General features: G+C 58.7%; 3 protein-coding genes across 6 annotated transcripts; 2 read left to right on the top strand and 1 right to left on the bottom strand.

Annotated features, from left to right (window-relative positions):
* Positions 1-294: 294 nt before the first annotated feature.
* NXPH4 (neurexophilin 4) lies at positions 295-9,826 on the top strand. The gene is made up of 2 exons (XM_070789432.1): positions 295-450; positions 8,255-9,826. Exons 1-2 carry the CDS (start codon positions 394-396, stop codon positions 9,122-9,124), a joined length of 927 nt encoding a protein of 308 aa, XP_070645533.1. The 5' UTR covers positions 295-393; the 3' UTR covers positions 9,125-9,826.
* Positions 9,827-10,480: 654 nt separating this feature from the next.
* Positions 10,481-17,748, top strand: SHMT2 (serine hydroxymethyltransferase 2). Of its 4 annotated transcripts, none has more exons than XM_019960975.2 (12): positions 10,481-10,727; positions 13,759-13,956; positions 14,623-14,702; positions 14,881-15,081; positions 15,369-15,450; positions 15,536-15,658; positions 15,796-15,935; positions 16,264-16,429; positions 16,628-16,727; positions 16,822-16,977; positions 17,060-17,167; positions 17,290-17,748. In XM_019960975.2, exons 2-12 carry the CDS (start codon positions 13,789-13,791, stop codon positions 17,415-17,417), a joined length of 1,452 nt encoding a protein of 483 aa, XP_019816534.1. In that variant the 5' UTR covers positions 10,481-10,727; positions 13,759-13,788; the 3' UTR covers positions 17,418-17,748. The 4 variants fall into 4 exon arrangements, with proteins under 4 accessions (XP_019816534.1, XP_019816531.1, XP_019816532.1 ...); XM_019960972.2 differs by lacking the exon at positions 10,481-10,727 and adding an exon at positions 12,602-12,760; XM_019960973.2 differs by lacking the exon at positions 10,481-10,727 and adding an exon at positions 12,647-12,799.
* Positions 17,749-17,927: 179 nt separating this feature from the next.
* NDUFA4L2 (NDUFA4 mitochondrial complex associated like 2) lies at positions 17,928-20,485 on the bottom strand. The gene is made up of 4 exons (XM_019960977.2): positions 20,125-20,485; positions 19,667-19,755; positions 18,793-18,853; positions 17,928-18,669 (listed from the first exon to the last, which is right to left on the bottom strand). The coding sequence occupies exons 1-4, from the start codon at positions 20,179-20,181 to the stop codon at positions 18,613-18,615; spliced, it is 264 nt and encodes an 87-aa protein (XP_019816536.1). The 5' UTR covers positions 20,182-20,485; the 3' UTR covers positions 17,928-18,612.
* Between the last annotated feature and the right edge of the window lie 315 nt (positions 20,486-20,800).

Raw genomic sequence — 20,800 nt, 5'->3', positions numbered from 1 at the left:
CCTGTTCCTCAGCGATGCACCCACCCAGCCTCTCGGGTCCGCGGCCCCCGAGCCCCGCAGCCCGCTCGGCTCCGCACCTGGGCCGGGGGCGTGTCTGGGGCGTGTCGGGGTGAAAGTCACCTTCGGTGCCCCCGGCCGGGCGGGAGGGGGCGCGCGGGGCGCGGCCGGGATTGGAGCGCCGCGGAGCCCCGCCCCCCCGCCCGCCCGCCCGAGTCCGACCCAACTTTCTCCCCCGCCCGCGCCCCGCCCCCAGCGCCGCGCTCCGCGCCTCTCGCCGCTCAGTCCGCGGGCCGCGCCGCCCGCTCCCGCCGCTCCGGCAGCCACCCCGCGGCACGCCCGCCGGGGCCCCTAGTCCCCAGGCCCGGCACCCGCCCCGCCCGGCCGCCCGGGAAGATGCGGTTGCTCCTGGAATGGCTTCTCTTGCTCTTTGGCCCGTGGCTCCTGAGGAAGGTAAGGGTAGCTGGGAGGTAGCGCGAGCGCGGGGGTCCCGGACGCCAAGGTTCCAGAGTGCGAGGGGCTCCGTGCGCCTGCCTCGTCTACAGCGCAGAGCGTCCCAACTTTGCCCGGCTCGGGGTGGGAGAAGGGGGGTACGCGGACAGACAGACTCCTGGTTCAGGATAGGCGCTCTCCCAGCGCAAGTTGGCTGAGGGTCCCGGGTGGGGTGGGGTGGGATGGGGGGGTGCCCGGGTGGAGGCCCAACTCGGATCCCGCTCCAGGCGAGGCGGGGGAGGGGACGAAGCCAGACCCACGAGTGTGCCAGACGGAGCGGGAGTGCGAGACAGACAGACAAGCCAGCAGGGTGTCAGCCTTGCCGTCTTTCCGCGCCAACCTCACTCGCCTTCCTCGCTGTCTGTCCTTCCACCTCTCCACCCCCGCCTTCTCATTTCTCTCCTCTGCTCTTGTCACAATGCCAGGTGGGCACTGTGCTCTGAGCAGACTCGGCCCGAACACACGCGCGCACACACGGACCCACACAGATACCGCCGAACTTGGCTACCATCTCCCATCGCATTTCCCGCGGAGATACTGTCTCCCCTGAACAACCTCACAGACACACCCCTCTCGCTCGCCCGGCGGGTAGGGGGTGTGGGCTGTCTGGCTCTCCTCCCGTCCTCTCCTCTCTCCATCTCCCTGAGGCTGGCCTGTTTCCCTGAAGCTCCAGGGCGAAGACAGGCTAAAGGGGCCCAGACTTGATCTGCGTCCCTCCAGACTTGGAGGCTTCAATTCGAATAGACCGGGTGCTCATGTGTGCTGGTGTGGAGTGTGTGGGTCAGCGTGTGCGCCCGTGTGTGCGCCTGTGTCCCGGGCAGCCAGGCTTGCGTGTCCAGCGCTGGCGTCCAGGGTGTGTGTATGCTGGTGTGGAGTGTGGTGTTGGCTCTGAAGGGGTGAGCGTGAGTCCCTGCTTCACAGTACAGCCATCTGTGCCCCGCTGTGCATCCCACAATGGGGGCCTAGGCCCTGGACACCTATCTTCTTACACCAGCCCCGCTGCCTCTGACTTTCCCGTTTCCTACTCTAAGTGTGATCTACCCACTCTGGGGGCAGACAGGTAGCTCCCCAAAGCCCTATTCCCTGCATCCCAGCCCTTAGACCCTACAGAGTCTGGAAGGGGTGTAGACCCCCACACACACACACTTAGCCTCCCACCTGCTCATTCAGATCGCCTTCAGCAGCTCCAGCAGGGCGGGGGCCCTTAGTGAAGCTGGTGACGGAGCTCCCTGATTCAAACCAGCCTGGTGACCTTGAGGGGCTGGAAGGTGGGTGGAGGAACCCCCTCCACAAATACTGCTTCCACTGGCAGGAGCTTCTTGGGGACCTGCTGCCTAGCTCTGCCCTCGTAGAGCACTCTGGGAGGGGGTCTCTGCCCCACAACCCACTGGGATGTAAAGGCCCCTGGGGGAGAAGTAGTGGGGCTGGATGGTCCTCCCCTGCCCCTCCTTTCTGGTTCCTCCTCACTCTCCTCTCCAATCTCCCCATCAAATAAACTCCCCTGTGGACAGATCTGGTTTAATTTCCTTTGCCCCCTGAAGGGGAATGAAACATCTGGTGAAGACTTGAGGGAGAGTGAGCATGAGGATGTGAGCAATGGAGATCTGAGTGTGTGAGAGCTGCTGCTCTGGAGTCCATGGAGGAGAGGGTGTCTGCCATTTAGTGCGGCTTGTATGCACGTAAGAATCTGTGTTTGCATGTACATACAGACTGTGTTTGCATGTGTATAACTATGAAGGGGGATGTGTGTAGGACAGTGTGTGTCTGACTACCTCTGTGTGTGTGCTCATGTGTGCTGTATGGTGTGTGCACATGTGTATGCACACCTCGGAGTATCAAGGTGTGTCTCTGGTGCATATCTGTGTGTTGGGGTGCCTGTGTTGTCTGTGAGTCTCCGAGGCTTGCGTGTGTCTGCGTTCTTGTCATTTTGAGTGCATTTGAGTGTGGGGATGAGAAGGAAATGGCAACCCACTCTAGTACTCTTGCCTGGGAAATCGCATGGACAGAGGAGCCTGGCAGGCTATAGTCCTTGGGGTCACAAAGAGTCTGACAAGACTTAGGTTCAAAAACAACAATAATGGGATTGTGAGCCTCAAGATGTGTTCATGTATCCTATCCGAATGTGGCTTGTGTGTGTGTTCGTGCACTCAGGGCTGTCTCAGTGCTAGGGCTGGCACTGGGCTGGCACTGGGCTGACACTGAGAGGCTGGTGGGGGATAGTTTGCAGGGAAACCCTAATTGTCCCATGTTAAGCACCTTGCCTTCTCCCATCTTGCTCACAGGCTCCTCCTTCAGGCGCCCTCTCCCTCCTCCCTCCTTGCTTCAGGCTCCTGATCTCCTATGGGGCCTGTGACTCCTGGCTTCCACTGCTCCTGGGGCTCTGGCCCAGGCCTCCTACAGGATCTTTCCAATACGGTCTCGGACTTATCGCCCTCTCTGTCTCTGTCTTCCCCACCCCTTGCCAAAGCAGCCGCCTACTGGGAAAAGCAGCAGGCGATCAATAGTCACTAATCACTAATCACTAATTACTAATTAGCTGGGGGAGGGCAGGGGCGGGGCCCTATGGGACCTTCCAGCTCTAGCCTGCCTCAGGAAAGGATTAGGCTGAATTGAGTCTCTCAGCACTGGCTGGCCCCAGCCCTGCATCTAGCCACCCGCTCCTGACTCCATATCCCCCTCTAACCCCCCAGCTAATCTCTGGCTGGGCCACTTAGGCACGTGCAGCCTGGGCCAGGGCCCAGAGCTGTCGCGGGGATCAGGGGCCGCAGCTGAGCCAGGAGCATAGGCCAGGGGGGGCGCTGATAGCTCCCTTGGGTCAGAGCCCCCGAGTATGGGAGGGGCACCGAAAGGAAAGAAGAAGGTAGACTGTCTTAGGTTTGGGGTGAGGGAGGAGCTGGGGGTCCAGGACTGGGTGGCTGCGGAAGAGGTGAGGTAATTTGGGGACAGAAACAAGGTAAAGAAGGGTCACTGGGTTCAGAGACAGTGTCCTTGGGGAGGGGCGGGATAAATGTTGAGGGAGACCGGTGAGTGGAGGGGGCATCATCGGGGTCAGAGATGAAGTCATTGTGGAGGAGGTGCGGAACTTTGGACCGAGCCCTAGAACTCCTCGTGGGCGGGGACGGGGGACAGGGTCACGGAGAAAGGGCAGGGTCTGTCGTGGGGGAAGGGTCCCAGGGCTCCCGGCTGGCTGGGCGCTGTGGCGAGTCCACAGGGCTTGGGGTGGCAACGAGCTGCGGGCCAGGGATGGGGAGCGGGGAGCACTTGCCTTGAGCGCTGGAAATTGGCGAGTCTCCCCCTCTCCCTAGCCTACCCCTCCTCCACCTCCACCCCGCCCACTCCCCCTCCGGCTCCGGCTTCGGGAAATTACATCCCAGCTCCGCGGCTCCCACCACCCCCCCCCACCGCGCCCCGGAGCCCGCGCCTTTATAGGCACATTTATTGCAATAATAAAGTGAGGCGCGGGGCGGGGGGCGGGGGGGCGGTCGTTCCCGGGGGGACTGCGCCGGCTCTAGGAAGCAGGGAAATAAAATAAAATAAAATAAAATCAAAATTCAGATAACGGTGAGCCTTGCGCTGCAGGCCAGGAGCAGGCGGGCAGGCGGGGCTGAGGGGGAGGGGGTGCCCGGCCCAAGGGCAGAGCCCGCCCCAGCAGCCATCCCCGCCCCCTCACGCTATAGCTATAGTAGGGTCTGGAAGAAGGTATCTTCACCTGCCGAGACCCCTCTGTGGCCTGATACTGCCGGTCTTCTGCCTTTTTCTCTGGCTTGACTCCCATACTTGTCCTCAGCCCATCTCCCCATCCCTGTCTCTTATCTCCTTCCTTGTCTCCCATTTTCCATTCCAGCCCCCATTCATATTCCCCATCCCCACCTCCTGGGTCTCTGCATCCTTCAGCAACCCTGTTTCTGCCCAGTGACCACTTCCCACCCCCCGTTTCTGTTCCCACCCCCATCTGGTCCCACCCCCCATCTCCCAGTCCCCATTCCTCCCAGCGCCCATCCCTCATCCACCATCCCTGTCTCCCCCATCCGCATTCTAGTTCCCACCTTGTTCTGTCCCCCGTCTTCACTGCCTTGGCCCCTATCCCATCTGCATCCCAGTCTCTGCCCAGTACCTGTCCACCATTTCTGACCTCCTCTTCTTTCCTGTTCCCATACCTACCCTTGTTCCATCTTTATCTCTGCACCATGTACCTGTGCCTGCCCAGGCCTCAGTCCCAGTCCCCCTCCATCTCTGGCCCAGTCCTCATCGCAGCCTGTCCTGTCCACCCCACCTCTGTCTTCACCCCCATCTCCATCTCTGGTTCCCAGGCAGACCCTGCCTATTTTACCCACCCTGGCTGCGGGGTGCCCCCACCTCTTTCTAGGTGCAAGGCCTCAGTACGCACTTCCGTCTCCTTCCCCGACCCAGGCCTGGAGCACTCTTCTTTCCCCAACTACTGGGTGCTGTCCCCTCCCCCAGTCAGAATCCTGAGCGGCCCGCCGGACCCACACAGCAGGAGAAAAGCCACCGACCAGTCTGGAGGCCTGGGGGAGGTGCACCCTGCAATGCGGATGGGGGGCCGACAGCCTGATCCTCCCCCCATTCCCAGCAGTCCCATACCCAAAGAGCGCTCCCCCCCACCAAGTGGAGTTTGTTCAGCAGAAAAAGGCATCCTCAACTCCCCTGCAGTGCGTGGGCTCGCTGCCTGGGGGGCAAAGCACTCCTGGCTCAGCTCCCACCCGGCTAGGGCCCAGAGGCGCCTGGTGAAGCGCACCCCCACCCTCACCCCGACTCCCTCCTGCCACCACACCTCCGCCCCTCAAGCCGACAGCCGGGCTAGCCTCTCCCCTTCGCAAATGTCACTGCGCCCAATTAGCTTAATTAAACCAGCTCCGAAACGACCAGGACCCCTCCTCGGACAACACCCTGCCCCCACTCTCAAGGGGGAGGGACAGCACCGTGGATTCTAGGCAAACAGGGGCTCCCTTATCACTTCGTTTTCCCCTCCCTCCCACCCCCACCCACAGCTAGAGACAGACCACCTGAAGGGTAGAGGGAGAGAACCACAGTCAGACAGACAGACAGAAACAGAAAAGCAGAATCGCAGAAGAAAATTAGAGAGAGAGACAAAAAGAGACTAAGAGAGAGCGAGGGAGATGGAAAAACAGTGAGAGAGCGAGAGAGGGAGAGCGAGCGTGAGAGCTAGGAAGCCAGAGGGAGGGTTTTATTTTATTTTATTCCATGTTCCCATTTCTCGGCTCGTTTCCTCGCAGACTCTCACCCCTCCCTGACTGAGTTCTCCCCCGAAGGTCGCTTCGGCCGCTCCCCCCAACTCTTCCCTTTTATCTTGGCTGTCTCCAGCGGCGGGTGGGGGGTGCAGGTGCCCAAAGCCCAGGGATTTGCCAGGATCAGAGAAGCGTAGACAGCAATTTGTCTGGGATCAGGGTGGGGGGACAACTGGCGCCCCTCACCACCCAGCCAAACCTCCTTCCCTCTCCAGCCCCTGCCTGGGAAGAGTGGCTGCACTGGAGCAGTGGACAGGTCCTGGACTGGGTGCAAGATGTCTAGTGCTTTTGGGGTGCTGGGGGGGAGCTCAGAGGTATTTGGGGTCATAACAGCAGGTGTAGGGGCTCATGGATGCCCCTGGAAAGAGCTAGTGGTTGGGCCCAGGGGGGTGAGGAGTTTAGGTGTCAGAGTTCAAATGACTCCTCCCAACCATTCTTGGACTTCCCCTGGAAGCTTTGATACACTCCCACCTCCAATGCCCTCTCCAGGGCTCAAGCCCTGCCCTCTCTAAGCTCACCTCCTGGAGCCTTGGTCCTTCCTGCTGGAAGGCGCTTGTCCCCTCCTCTGCGGCCCAGGACCCCTTCCCCCCATCCCGTCTCAGGCCCACCCTCTGGGTGTTAGCTGCCAGCTCAAGCTTGTCAGTCTGAGTCAGTCTCTCTTACCGCCCCCGCCCCCCACACCTGAGCTGGGAGGAGAGATGGACGGGAGGAGGAATGAGGGGGGCGATAAATATGTATGACGAGCGGGTGGCGGCGGCATTAATAACCCAGGATCGCAGAGCTGCGGGAATGGGACCAGGCGGTGGAGATTCTAGCCTAGCAGCTTGACTCTGCTGTTCCTGTCCCCTGTGGACACATGGTGTATGCAAACAGAGGGGGACACCCATGCTGCCTGGCCTCTTCACCTACTCAAAGCTCATCCTGTAGGCCAGTGTGGGGATCCCCCCACCCCCCAGGAACATTCATATACAACTGACATGTATGCACCACCCCCCAGGGGAACACAATGAGACCACACTTGTTATATCATTGTGAATACACTGACCCAGCCTTGAGAAAGAGCTTGACACATGGACAGAGGAGATCACAGAGGGAAAGTGACACCCCCAGTGAATCACACACAGCCACCCTCAGATACACAGCCAACCCAGGCATACGACTACACCAGTCACAGAGAGGCAACTACCACACCCTGAAACAGCCTCACTCAGATCCACACGCACAGACACAACCAACCTAGGCACATATACAACCCAGACACCTATACAGAGCCACCAGGGACTAGTACAACAGGTATTCACCACCACAAGCAGGCAGACACACACAACACAGCCTCTCCGGACTGCTACACAGGGCATACAGACACGCACAGACATACACACACAGCCACGCCAGGCAGACACATACACACCCATCACCAGAGGTTGAGACTTGAGCATGCGCATGCACACACACACACACACACACACACACACACAGTCATCACTCCAGGCAGATAGACAGATACATACAATATAACAGAAATACAATCACCCCAGACTCACGCACGGTACTCCGCCCCCCCCAAACAAACCCACAGGCAGTAAGGGCCACACTGAATGGCCACAGCTAGCACGGTCTGACTGACACACTCTGACACGCACAGCTCCTCTCCTTTCCACTCCCCTCGCTGGAGCAGCATCTCCATATTTCTTCCTGTCCACTCTCTCACGTCTCCTTCACTCGGGGCCACCCCCCCACCCCGCCCCGGATAATTGATGGCCCGGGCCTGGCCCTGCCGCTCCGCCTCTCGATCTATCTTGTACTCCCCCCGCTGTCTCCCAGATCGGCTGCCACCTGAGACACAGAGACGGGTCGGGGCAAGCAGGGCAGTCCTCCTCGGTACCCCTCCTAACCCAGGGGAGGACCACCAGGCGGCCTCCCCAAGAGCAGGAGTGCTGGAGGTAGAGAGAGGTGCCCACTAGTAGTCCCCAAGCCTCAGCTGCATGCAGACTCTCCACTGTTCTCCTCAGCTCCGTTGGTCTCCCATGCTCCACCCCTCAAGGAAGTAGAGGCTGAGGCCTGGGTGGGGGCTCCAGTCTTGGCAAAGGTGTGCTGGGAGGTCTCACTCTTTCCTGATGCTGGGCACTGACAGTGGTCATGGCCTCCCTTGCCTGAGTCCAGCTTCTCCATGGCGCATTACTCCCAATCAAGCCAGTTCATAGCTCCAGTCCCTTTCAAACCCACACTGCTTTGGCTCTTTTAGTTTCCTCAGCCCTCGTCAGAGTTCTGTGAGAAGACTAGGATTCTAGTGTCATTTCACAGATGTAGAAACTGAGGCAGAGACCACACACCTTGAAAGAGCCGCAGGCCCATTCCAACGGGCACTCCTTGAACCACTGCTGTGGCAGCCTAATTCCATTTGTTCTCCCAGCGGCTGCGGACAGGGACCGGCGTGGCCCTGGCGGGTGGCCCCAGACAACTCCAGCGTTTCTCTTTTCCTCCTTCTTGGTCCCCAGGCCGTCAGTGCCCAGATACCGGAGTCCAGGAGGCCGCAGTACCTGGAGCTGCGCCCCGCCACGGCCGGAGGTGGCGCCCCTGGCCATCATCTCCCGGCAGCGGCAGCGCCAAAGTCCTCCGACGGCCTGGGCACCGCGCGTGCCTGGAGCTGGGCCTGGCCGGCTAATCACACAGGGACACTGGCCCGGGCTGGGGCGGCGGGAGCGCCAGCGCAGCGCACGAAGAGAAAGCCGTCCATCAAAGCGGCCCGCGCCAAAAAGATCTTTGGCTGGGGGGACTTTTACTTCCGGGTGCACACTCTCAAGTTCTCGCTGCTGGTGACGGGGAAGATCGTGGACCATGTGAACGGTACCTTCAGCGTCTACTTCCGCCACAACTCGTCCAGCCTGGGCAACCTCAGCGTCAGTATCGTGCCGCCCTCCAAGCGTGTAGAGTTTGGGGGCGTCTGGCTGCCGGGGCCCGCCCCCCACCCGCTGCAGTCTACGCTGGCCCTGGAGGGGGTGCTCCCTGGGCTGGGGGCCCCGCTGGGGATAGCGGCGGCGGGGCCGGGGCTCGGGGGCACGCTCGGCGGTGCGCTGGCGGGTCCGCTCGGGGGCGCGCTGGGAGTGCCTGGGGCCAAAGAGTCACGCGCTTTCAATTGCCACGTGGAGTACGAGAAGACGAACCGCGCGCGCAAGCACCGCCCGTGCCTGTACGACCCGTCGCAGGTGTGCTTCACCGAGCACACGCAGAGCCAGGCCGCCTGGCTGTGTGCCAAGCCCTTCAAAGTCATCTGCATTTTCGTCTCCTTCCTCAGCTTTGACTACAAACTGGTGCAGAAGGTGTGCCCAGACTATAACTTCCAGAGCGAGCACCCCTACTTTGGATAGCCCACCCCGCCCTCGCCCCGGCCCCTGAGCTTCCCGCGAAATCCCGGACTCCCTTAAGTGGAACCCCTGCCCCTACCCAGCAGCTCCTGTGGCCGCGTCCCCCCCTTCCACTCTGGGGGTGGAGAGGAGCAGCCCTTCCGAGACTCAGCCGGTGTGGATCCCCTTTTCCTTATGGGGAGTGCCCACGAGGCTAGGGGTAGCCCCCCAAGGGCTACAGCCTCAAGTGGAGGGCCCAGAAGGCAGCCCTAGAATCGGCGGGGCTTGGAGGCGGTCCCCGCGTCCCCTGCGTCCCCATTGAGTCCTCTTCACTCCTGCCCCTGGCGCTGGGATGGATACTCCCTTTGCCCGCAGCTTTAATAACGCCTTGCCTGGCACCCTCATCCCACCCCTTTCTTACTCCCAGGCGCTTGTCTTCCACCCTATACCCACGTAAAGACCATAAAGGCCTATACACCTTGGCCTATTCCCAATCCCTCTGCCTGTCGTATGCCTGTCCCCATTTCCCCCGAACCCCAATAATTAGGGTAGGGGAAGCAAAACTCCCGTGCTTAGGCGATCCACTCGTCTGCACTCTGCCCGCCTCCCTCCAGTCCCTGCCAGCCTTGCTCCACCTTCTGGCTGCTTCCTCTCGGTGATTTTTTTTTTTTTTTCCTACGCCAAAACAGACGGGAAAGGGAACAAAATAAAGTGAAATCCAATACGCGTCTGTGTGAGACCTTTAGGCAAGGGGGTGGTGGTGTGCGTTTCTGTCTGGCAGAGACCGGGCCAGGGCCTCCTCCCTCGGCGGCTCATGGGGAAACTGAGGCAAATATTGACGGAGCTGTCACCTTGGAGGACATCCCAGACGAGACCAGATTCAGACGAGGAGGACGACCCCTGGGGTTGAGCCCTGCAGGAGGTGGGAATTTTCCTCCCAGAGGTGGGCGGAGTGAAGCTGCCGAAAATGGGACGGGGATTAGACCTGAGAGGGGACCACCAGCGGGCTCTCTGGGGGAGGAGGTATAAGGCCCTGAATGGGATGGAGATGGAGGGACCGCGTAGGCGGAGCGCTGACAACCTGCTAAGCTCCGCGGGCTGGCGGGAGGCGGCAGGTGGAGGGGGAGGGGAAACAGAGTTTGCGGCATCTGGAGTCATCGATCTTCCTTTTCCTTCCTAATTTCGTGGGCGCTGAGTTTGCAGACGGTTGGAGGAGGGAGGGAGAGAGGCCTGAGACGAGAGGGTGGGGGAAGGGACGACTGCGAGTTTGGAGAACTGGGCAGCGCCGCTCCCACTAGCCGTCTGCAAACGCAAACAAGGGCCCCTTCAGCCAGCTGTCCACCCTCCCACCCCTGCAGACGCAGCTGCTAATTTTATCCGCCCCCAACCCTGGCCCGGGCGTTAATTGGCTGCGGCTTCATTAGCAGTTCTCAAGCTCAGCAGCCCCCTTCCCCTCGGGGGACCCCTGACGACGAGGCTAGGGAGGAGGTACAGACAAGCTGAGGCACAGAACGACACCTTCTCTGTAGCCTTCCTTTGCTTTGAGTCCTGGGTCAAGGTAAAACTGGGAGGCAGCAGTGTTCTCCGGAGGATTGCCCGCTGGCTGTACCGGGAAACTGAGTCAGAGGTGAGTCTCACCCAGACACCTTGACTCTCACTCGAGGAGTGGAAAGTCAGTAAGGGGAAAATAAATGCGTGATGGATGGATGGTGGGTGGGTGGATGGATGGATGAACGAACTGAAAGGAAGAGGGAGGTTGGAAGTGGTTCTGGGTCAGAGATTGTAAGAGGGACAGGAACAGGGCTGACTCCCAACACCAAGCCTATTATTGGAAAAAGCTGAAAGCACCTGAGGCTAGAGTTGGGAGGGAAGGAGATTAGAGCTAAGGGGGGACTTCTAAGGTCTGAAATGAGAACCAAGTGGGAATAATTGGAATTAGCAAATTAGCTCATCTGGGCCTCAGTTTCCTCACTTGTGATGCAATAATAAAATAGTTCTGGACACTGAAAGAGACTTTGCAAGGGAACATGCTTTGTGATGGATTGTCTTCCCCCTCTGACTCACAAATTGCCTCCACCACCATCCTCTCCTTCTCCTTTCCTTGTTCTTAGGATGTCTGGACACCTGGGAGCAGAATGAGATGCCCCTGCTGGTAATTGCACTTGTTCACCTCTTGATGTCCTGGTAGTCAGTGATCTATTCTGATATCTCTAGGGCTAAGGCATGCCTAGCATGGTGAAGGAGTTAATGTGTTTGCTGAATGAATGAATGATTGAATGAATGTGTAATATTGCTATGTAAGGCAGTGGTTCTCAAAATCACTGCTTATAGAATCACTAAGGAGAGGTTTTGTTGTATGTCAGTGTGAGTGGGCAAATGCCCACTCTTTAAGATCCACTCTTTAAGATTTAGAACCTCTGAGGAAACTCTCAACACTCATATATTTATATCACACAGCCAATTCTGATAACCCAGGTTTGAGAACCTACTCCTCGAGGGATCAGTGAGTCCCTCCCCTAAAGGACAAGTCCAGATGAAGTCAGGCTATAAGGAAATCCCTTCCAGCTCCAAGAATCTATAGCCCCAGGGTACAAAGAGAGCTCACTGATTGCTGGAGCATCCAGACTGAATTGGTAACAAAATTCAACAGGTGCAGTGAGGAGGGGGCACCTCAGTCAGCTCCCACATGTCCCAGAGAAGGAGGAGATGGCCATAGAGGAGGCAGGTTTGTGAGGATGAGGTGAGGGGGTGATCCATCAACAGCATGTTTACATACAGTCTCATTAAATCCCACCACATGTTATTTTATTATTGATTTGCAAGTGGGGAAACTGAGGCTCAAATCAGCTAATTCGTTAGAGTGGGAACTTGAACTCTGGTCTCTCACCCTTCCAATCCAGGATGTTTTACAGCTTGTACAGGAGTCTTTGTATTTCCCAGTGAGCCTAATAATACTGGTTTCCCTGGTAGCTCAGCTGGTAAACAATCTGCCTGCAATGCAGGAGACCCCAGTTCGAATCCTGGGTCGGGAAGATCCCCTGGAGAAGGGATAGGCTACCCTGTTCTTGGGATTCCCTGGTGGCTCAGACGGTAAAGAATCCACCTGCAATGTGGGAGACCTGGGTTCGATCCCGGGGTTGGGAAGATCCCCTGGAGGAGGGCATGGCAACCCATTCCAGTATGCTTGCCTGGAGAATCCCCATGAACAGAGGAGCCTGGTGGGCTGCAGTTCAACGTGTCACAGAGTCCGATACTACTGAGCAACTAAGCACAACACATTCACTCAGTAGATACCCAATAAATTGCTATTGTCTGAACAGACGAAAACAAACAACAAAACAAACGCTGAAGAGCTTCAGGACAATGAGGAGACAGGGCGGCAGTGGATCTCTCATCTTTCAGGCAAGAGCTTCTCCAGTTGGAAAACGAAACTGAAGAGAGAAAAAACTACAATTCCCAACAGACCCTAAAGGGCCCACCTTACGCATGCGTAGGTCCCGCCCTAATTCCGTGGCCTCCCGGTAGCTCTATCGCGCCTGCGCCCTCCGATCGGTCGCCTTTCTACCCCTTGCTTTCCCGCGCCGGAGTTGGTACCCGGATCTCGTGGACTTTGAATCTCTTGTTGCGATGTTGTCCTTCTCTTTTATTTGGGCGACTCGGGTAAGGATGGGGCTCCAGAGAGTAGGTGACCCATAGAAAGTAAGTTCTCAACCTATCCCAGTTAGTCCTATTCTAACGATTCACAAACTTGGGCTTCTCTGGGCTTTTAAACGCACGTGGTCAGGGTCCTCGGGGAAGGGAGAGCGGAGGGGAGTGCGGATGTGCAACTAGGGGATCCCTGAGACCCCCGCTGCACGCAGGGTGATTAGGGCCCCTTCTCATTCCGGGAACCAGATGCCCCAGGGCCTTGTGACTGCCCGTTTGACGTGGCGTTAGGGAAGAGAACCATACTGAATGCCCCGTGGACCCTGTGCTGGCGAGCCAGCACGGTTCTTGGCCTGGACCCTCGAGCTGAGTCTTTCTTGCCAGATCTGAGCCATGCAAATGATGCAACTGGTCACCCATGCTTGCATCAGGGGTCCAGCGGCTCTGGGCTGGAAGGAGGTGGAAAGAGTGGGGAGCACAAAGGACAAGATGCAGGTTTTTGGCCCTCTTCCCCAGAGGCTGCTAAAGGTCTGTGTTCCCACCTCCATTGCTCTGGTAACCACCTCTACAGCTTTTTGCCCTAATCTTTGCCAGCTTGGTCGCCACCACGGCCCCCCACCCTCACCCCCCACCCCCGACTAGAGTATCACTTTGTTAAGGCTCTGCAGGAAAACATGTGTTTCTGTGGGACTGCCCGGCGGCGTTCCAGAGACACAGGCTTCTAGAGGAGAAACTGCCCTGAGGCTTCGCAGAGTGTTTTAAGGGCAGAGGTGGAGGGAGATTCCGAGGTTAGCTGAAAGGATCAAATCAGAACCACCCGCTGGATGTTTATCTCAACCTTGGCTTTAGACCTGGTTTTTGAAGGTGGAAGTGGGGTAAAGGAGAACTGAATGGACTGACTGTACAACTGACTGCTGGGTATGGCGCCTGAGGATCTGATAAGCATAACTAAGCACTGTTAACTCTTTCTCGCCTGGACACTTTTTCTTTGACCCGAGCTTTTCTTTCCCTAGCCTCTGCGGAGATGTGGTCAGCTGGTTGGGATGGCCGTACGGTGCCAGCACAGTGAGGCGGCCCAGACTCAGACTGGAGAAGCAAGCAAGGGCTGGTCAGGCCAGGAGAGTCTATCAGACAGTGACCCTGAGATGTGGGAGCTGCTGCGGAGAGAGAAGGACAGGCAGTGTCGCGGCCTGGAGCTCATTGCTTCAGAGGTGGGCCTGGGGAGAGGGGCCAGGGCTTAGGCCACAGCTGGAAGTAACAGATCATCTTCCTGCTATTTCTCCAGATCTCCCTTTCAAACTCAGGGCCTTCCTGCTGGGCCTCATCTCCGAATCTTCTGCTGATCTCTGAAGCAAAGGCAGGGCCAGTCTGGGTTATGTATGGGCAGGGGCATTAGGAAGCCCCCCAGAGTCTCTTGGAGCTTCTGTAGTTCAGTCTGGTCCCTCTTCCATCCGAGGAGGAAACAGAAGCCTGGAAGCACAGGCTCACGTGGACAGGAGGCCTTGCTGGAGACACCTATCACAGCAGATGGGTTTCTTTTTTTAATATTTATGTATTTGGCTGTGCCTGGTCTTAGTTGCAGCATGCAGGATCTTCCCTGTGGCACTGAGATCCAGTTCCTCAACCAGGGATTGAACCTTGGCCCCTGCATTGAGAGCCCAGAGTCCTAGCCCCTGGACCACCAGGGAAGTCCTAGCAGCTGGGTTTCTGAGGAGGATGCTCTGGCCCTGTCCCTGACCTGGCAAGGAATCCTCAATGAACAGAGCTTTCTATAGAACCCGGCTCCTCCCTGCAGCCTGGGGCTCTGGCCAGAGGGGGCTATGGGGTCCAGGGAAGGGGGCTCGGTACCTTCTGACACTGCCCCTCCCCCACCTCAGAACTTCTGCAGCCGAGCTGCGCTGGAGGCCCTGGGGTCCTGTCTGAACAACAAGTACTCGGAGGGTTATCCTGGCAAGAGGTGAGGGCTAGGCACCATGAGGCTGGAGGACAGCCTCAGGGACCGTGCTCCTGGTGGGGGAGACCCGCCTGCGCCCTGCCAGTGTGTCTAGAGGATGGTCTTCCCCGTCCTTTGCTGCTGGTCCAGGGGATGGGGGCACCCTTTCTCTGTGCCCTGATCTGCGCCCCTCCCTTTGCAGATACTACGGAGGAGCAGAGGTAGTGGATGAGATAGAGCTGCTGTGTCAGCGCCGGGCCTTGGAGGCCTTTGACCTGGATCCTGCTCAGTGGGGAGTCAATGTCCAACCCTACTCCGGATCCCCAGCCAATCTGGCTGCCTACACAGCCCTTCTGCAGCCTCACGACCGAATCATGGGGCTGGACTTGCCCGATGGGGGCCAGTGAGTGTGGGTGGGGTGGCGGGTGGGCTTGTAGGCAGTATGGGCATGAGAGAAGAGTAATTTATTGAACAGCTACTGTGTTCCATGCAGATGGAACAGGGCTCTCCCAGTCCAGGAGTGGTTGAGGAAGATAAGACCCCATAAGTGTTGCTCAGAGCCACAGGGGTACAACTTGCTAGGAGCAGTGTTCCAGAGACCCCGGCCTTTGGAGCGGGGCAGGAAGCCAGTGGCTGAGTTGGAGAGTTCCTGTACTCTGAACCTGCCTCCTTCCTCTCCTCTCCTCCCAGTCTCACCCACGGCTACATGTCTGATGTCAAGCGGATCTCAGCTACATCTATCTTCTTCGAGTCTATGCCTTATAAGCTGAACGTGAGTGCTCTGGGGTGTGAGGAGGGAGCTCTGAGGAGCTGCTCTGCTTTCTCTTAGAACTTTAGCTTTTTGTCTGTCTGTCTAGCCCCAAACCGGCCTCATTGACTATGACCAGCTGGCACTCACTGCTCGGCTCTTCAAACCACGACTCATCATAGCTGGTACCAGTGCCTATGCTCGTCTCATTGACTACGCCCGCATGAGAGAAGTTAGTGGTGGGCTGGAATCTCTGCCCCTCCCCAAGGGGTCGTGAGGAGACTTGGGAGGAGGGGCAAGCCTTGGGCAGGCCTATCTGGGCCCTCCCCAGGCTGAGGCCTATCTCTGTCCTCCTCTGTACCCACCTAGGTGTGTGACGAGGTCAAGGCACACCTCTTGGCAGACATGGCCCACATCAGTGGCCTGGTGGCTGCCAAGGTGATCCCCTCACCCTTCAAGCACGCGGATATTGTCACCACGACCACTCACAAGACCCTTCGAGGGGCCAGGTCAGGCTTCCCTGAGGGCTTTCCTTGCCTCTCCCTGTCTTCATGCCCCACCCCAGGGCATGGTTGGGGTTGGATGTGAGTTTGTTCCCACCAGAAGCCCTGTCTAGGATACTTCTCCTTTTCTTGCCCCTGGTGGCAGTTCCCCGGCAGGGAGTTTGGGGGTGGAGGTGAGGTCTGCTCTCCTCAAGCCCTGGAGTCCACCACACTGAACACTACTGGGCTGGACTCTGAGAGCCGGTGGGGGCCAGGCCAGCCAGTCTCCTCTGCTCTCCCCACCCCTATGCTCTGTCTTGTCAGCTTAGATTCTGACCGCCTACCTCCCACACAGGTCAGGACTCATCTTCTACCGGAAGGGGGTGCAGGCTGTGGACCCCAAAACTGGCCGAGAGATCCCTTACACATTTGAGGACCGAATCAACTTTGCTGTGTTCCCATCCCTGCAGGGGGGCCCCCACAACCATGCCATTGCTGCAGTGGCTGTGGCCCTAAAGCAGGTTGGGGAGCCTACTCTTGTGGGATGGGAGGGGGCAGGGCTTGGAGGCTCAGACCCTGCACCTTGCTAGCTGAAATTGGAGCTGATGGAAGGGAGGTGTCAGGCTGGGAGGGCGTGGGGATGGGGTCCCAAGTATGCTGGGGGTGGTGGGGCAGGAGGAGCTGGGCTTAAGGCAACAGTGCTGCTGCCTCTTCTCCAGGCCTGCACCCCCATGTTCCGGGAGTACTCCCTGCAGATTCTAAAGAACTCTCAGGCCATGGCTAATGCCCTGCTGGAGCGAGGCTACTCCCTGGTGTCTGGTGAGCTGGGAGGTGGGGTGGGGGAGGTGCAAGCCCCCGTAGCCTCAGAGGCCCAGGACTTACCACCACTCCCTGCTCACTCTCCCCGCCTCAGGTGGCACTGACAACCACCTAGTGCTGGTAGACCTTCGGCCAAAGGGCCTGGACGGAGCTCGAGCAGAACGGGTGTTGGAACTTGTATCCATCACGGCCAACAAGAACACCTGTCCTGGAGATCGAAGTGCCATCACCCCTGGGGGCCTGAGGCTGGGTGAGACCTGCTTTCTGGTAGGGGCGGGGCTGACTGCCAGGTGGACTGGGGCTGTGCTAATCCTCTTCTGCCCCTCTCACAGGGGCCCCAGCCCTGACTTCTCGAGGGTTCCTTGAAGATGACTTCCGGAAAGTTGTAGGCTTTATAGATGAAGGTGTCAACATTGGCTTGGAAGTGAAGAGCAAGACCAGTGAGTGGACAAGACCTCCCCCGCCCCCCAGCCAGTTCATACTGACTGTCTCCCCCCTCCTCCAGCTGATCTCACTGCCTTCTCCTAAGCTCTGACCACTTTTTTTCGTCACCCGTGTCTAGCCAAACTCCAGGATTTCAAATCTTTCCTGCTCAAAGACCCAGAAACAAGTCATCAGCTGGCCGACCTTAGGCAACGGGTGGAGCAGTTCGCCAGGGCCTTCCCCATGCCTGGTTTTGATGATCACTGAAGGCACCTAAGAAACGAAGCCCGCCGACTGACATGTCTCCCTCTTGGCCTTCCTGGACAAGCTGGGGAGGGGTGGTAACTGCTCCTCTTTCAGCTTTCTGCTGGCGGAGGGAAGGGCCCCCCACTTAGGGCAAGAGCCATGTGTAGTTCCACTTCTCAGGATAAGACTAAGAAGGAGGAGGCTTGGAGCTTTCTTCCCTAACCTCTCCCATTATCTCAGTATTATAGACCCCTGCCCTTTCTTGGGGAGGCGGGAGTTCCTCTCCTGAGCCAGAGGAAGGGGTGGGTAGGCACCCTCCTTTCTGTTTCTATCTAATAAAATACTAACCTGCCCTGAGCTTCTGTTACTGGGGCAGGGGCCCCCCGGGGGCCCCCTGGGCCAAGTGGTGATTCCTCTCCCTCAGCATATTCTTCATTTCCTTCCCACCACCACCACAAGGACCCCCAAGGCTGCCTCCTCCTCTCCCTCTGATCAGAGGCGACACCAGACGTGATTAGCAGGCGCAACAAATTCAATTTGTTAAATGAAATTGTATTTTGCCCACGGCTGCTTCTGTTTGATCCCTGGGGACCGAGGGAAGTAGGGGAGGGGTTGGGGAGGCCCAGGTGTGAGGCGGGAGGGGGTGCCCAGTGGTACCGGAAGCGGGAGGGAAGCGGAAGCAGCGCAGGCACTGGAGGAACAAGCCACACCTTCCTGAGTGTGGGTGCCTCAAGCTGGCTGTACTGTCAGCAACGAGCCTGGTCGAGCCCAGGGAGCCAGAGTAGCACCGCCCCCAGGCTGGCGCCAGGAAGCCTGTAGCCTGGGCTAACGTGGGGCCCGCCACGTCATTTGGCACTCAGGCCCCTGCTTGGTCTTGTCTCTCACGTAGGCCACGCTCAACATGTAGCATGCACCCCGCCCTCCGAAGCCAGGGTAACGGGGCAGAGGGGCTGGCATGAGCCTTTGGGTTAGGCTACTGCCTGCCCTTTAACTGCTCCTCCCCCTCGTGGGACTGAAGCTGAGGGTCAGAGGCGCTTCCGCTGCTGGGAGCAAGGGAAGGGGGGTGGGGCTGCCTCCCCTCCTCGTGGGAACCCGGCTGTGTAAGCAGAAACTGGACAGGGTGGCTAGTGTGGCGCCTTGGGGTTGAGGGTGGAGAGTGGAAGAAATGAGTAGGCTGGCTGCTGGTGGTTCACGTCGACTGGCACTGCAGCCAGGCTTAGAAGTCTGGCCTGTCTTTCTTCAGTTTCTTGTAGTCAGTGGAAACTGCAAGGAACTATGGAGAGAAAGGGGGATTGCACTGAGTGCCCCACTCGTCCCTTTGCTGGGGTGGGAGGTGCCCAGCTGGGATCAAGAGATGAGCGAATGGCGGTGCAACCCGAAGGCCACTGGGAGGTACCTTGTATTGGTCATTGGGGCTGAGGCGGTTCCAGGGCTCCGGGTTGTTCTTTCGGTCCCAGCTGTGGAGACGGAGGTGGGGGTGGGGGTGGTGCTGGTTAGGGTTTCCTCTCTGGGAGCTAGGACTCTGGAGCCTAAGGGGACCCATAAGGTCTGTCCCCCCACCCCAGCACCCTCCATCCTCCCGGGAGATGGGGGTGTGTGCATTTCCCAGAGACTGAGAGGGGAGGGGGCACATTAGCAGGTGCTGACAAGTGAAGCAAGAAGGCTGTCACCATTGTCAGCGTGGGGCCAGGTGATAGACTTGACAACCTGGCCCAAGGACTCCCGCCGGTTCGGTGCCACCCTAGGCTAGCCCCGCAGAGCTGGGCGGTGGGAATCAGGCAGAAATCCCGAAATCCCTAGGTACTGGGGTTGCAGTGATGTGACTTGAATTCAGACAACGCCATGGGTGCTCCTGCCTAATGGCAGACCCTCCATTCCCGCCGCCTCTGGCGCGGCTTGGAGTCTCCGCGCTCCCCTGGTTGCAAAGGCGACCCCAGCAGCTCACCCGGCCACACCCCCAGCGCTTGGGCAGCGAGATAGAGGTACCCAAAGGCCGCCGGCGCCCGGCAGAGCGGCGTCGTCATGGTAACGCGGCCGGGAGCGGTGCTAGTTCCGCAGCCCAAAGCCGGCAGAATCTCTAGCTACTGAGGGTGGGCCCGAGGGGAGGCGGGGGGCCTCCCAGGTCAGGAGTAGGCTCCAGTCCCGAGATGTAGCCTGCCTAGGAGTCCCCTCGAGGACCATCATTCACATCATTCCTGAGAGTCCTGTGCATTCCTGTCCCATCTTGCCCCACCCAGGACCCTTTCCTGCGTCCCAAGCCCGGCCTTTACCAGACGTCGGGGCTGCGCAAGGCGAGTCGCAGCAAGTAGAGCGCAGCGCTGCCCATGCCCAGGCCAATGAAGCCGATCATCGGGATGAGCTGCGGGAAGACAGAAAGAACTTTTTTTCAGGAACAGCCCCCTCCCAATCTCCTTTTACAAGCTTTTCTGCTCGGCCAACCCCCACGCCACCCCATCCCAGGTCTGGCGCTCTCTCCCTTTGGGAAGAGAGGACCTACAGCCTCCCACCACATTTCCTGCCATAGTCTCCCTCAACCTGTAGCTAACCTGTTTGAGGTGACTTCAAGGGACCCGGGGACATATTGCAGGGATTGGATTGAGGGCACTGCAGAAAAATACTAGGAGCTTTGGGGAAACTTAGCAATAGGCAGGGTACGGGTAGATTTCGGGGCTGCCAGGGCAGCTAGAGAGTTAGAAGGTAGAATCATGGCTCCTGGGACCAAACTTACCCCGGGATGTCTCTTGATCTGCCGATAGAAGCGGGCTCCGAGGCTGGTTCCCGCCATAGCGCCTCTCCAGTGTCTGCTCCTCTCCAGCAGCCCTGAGCCCTTGCTCCTCCTGGGGTCCCGCCCCTCTCTGGGGAGGGGTCAGCCCAGCCCAGCCTGGCCCAGCCCCGGCAACTTCATCAGATTCACCCCAACCCCCATCTCTCTCCTTATTGCAGTTCCAGGATCGGCCAGGAAGAGAATTGTTGGGGAGCAGGAGGATTTCTGCTCATCCACTCTCCACTCCAAGGGATCCGATCTTGGCCCAGGAGACATTATCATGCTTTGGGCTGGTCCAAGGGAGAGGCCTCCCAGACTCTAACTGAGAGCCCAACTGAGGGGAATCCTGAAGTGGGAGGAAGGGGCTCAACAGGGGACAGGCAGACAGACCTCCAGTAAAGTGCAGCTGCAGGGTGTTCACAAGTGGGGCGGAGGGGGTGGGGGGATGGGGATCAGGGACAAGTGAGGGCCTCTGTAATGTTTCCCTGACACCCCTAGAGCCACCCAGGAGCTAGCAGGGCCACCTCCCTCCAAGAACAGTGGGGAGTGGTGGTGGGGGCGCAGACAGATCCAAGCCGCTCTAGACCTGGGTGGCTTCTCCAACTTGTGTCATGGTTAGCCTGGAAGAGTGTGGAGGCCA

Source organism: Bos indicus, chromosome 5 (genome assembly GCF_029378745.1).
Source record: "Bos indicus isolate NIAB-ARS_2022 breed Sahiwal x Tharparkar chromosome 5, NIAB-ARS_B.indTharparkar_mat_pri_1.0, whole genome shotgun sequence".
NCBI lineage: Eukaryota > Metazoa > Chordata > Mammalia > Artiodactyla > Bovidae > Bos > Bos indicus.
Note: the sequence above shows the minus strand (reverse complement) of the source record. Positions and strands in the feature narration are given on the sequence as shown.

Excerpts from the sequence above, each read along its gene's own strand:
- NXPH4 (XM_070789432.1), top strand. The coding sequence starts at position 394 with ATGCGGTTGCTCCTGGAATGGCTTCTCTTGCTCTTTGGCCCGTGGCTC. Across the intron at positions 451-8,254 it reads GCCCGTGGCTCCTGAGGAAG|GCCGTCAGTGCCCAGATACC; the intron begins GTAAGGGTAGCT and ends CTTGGTCCCCAG.
- SHMT2 (XM_019960972.2), top strand. The coding sequence starts at position 12,728 with ATGTTGTCCTTCTCTTTTATTTGGGCGACTCGG. Across the intron at positions 12,761-13,758 it reads CTTTTATTTGGGCGACTCGG|CCTCTGCGGAGATGTGGTCA; the intron begins GTAAGGATGGGG and ends TTCTTTCCCTAG. Across the intron at positions 15,659-15,795 it reads ACTACGCCCGCATGAGAGAA|GTGTGTGACGAGGTCAAGGC; the intron begins GTTAGTGGTGGG and ends GTACCCACCTAG.
- NDUFA4L2 (XM_019960977.2), bottom strand. The coding sequence starts at position 20,181 with ATGGCGGGAACCAGCCTCGGAGCCCGCTTCTATCGGCAGATCAAGAGA. Across the intron at positions 19,756-20,124 it reads AGATCAAGAGACATCCCGGG|CTCATCCCGATGATCGGCTT; the intron begins GTAAGTTTGGTC and ends GTCTTCCCGCAG. Across the intron at positions 18,854-19,666 it reads TTGCGCAGCCCCGACGTCTG|CTGGGACCGAAAGAACAACC; the intron begins GTAAAGGCCGGG and ends CCGTCTCCACAG.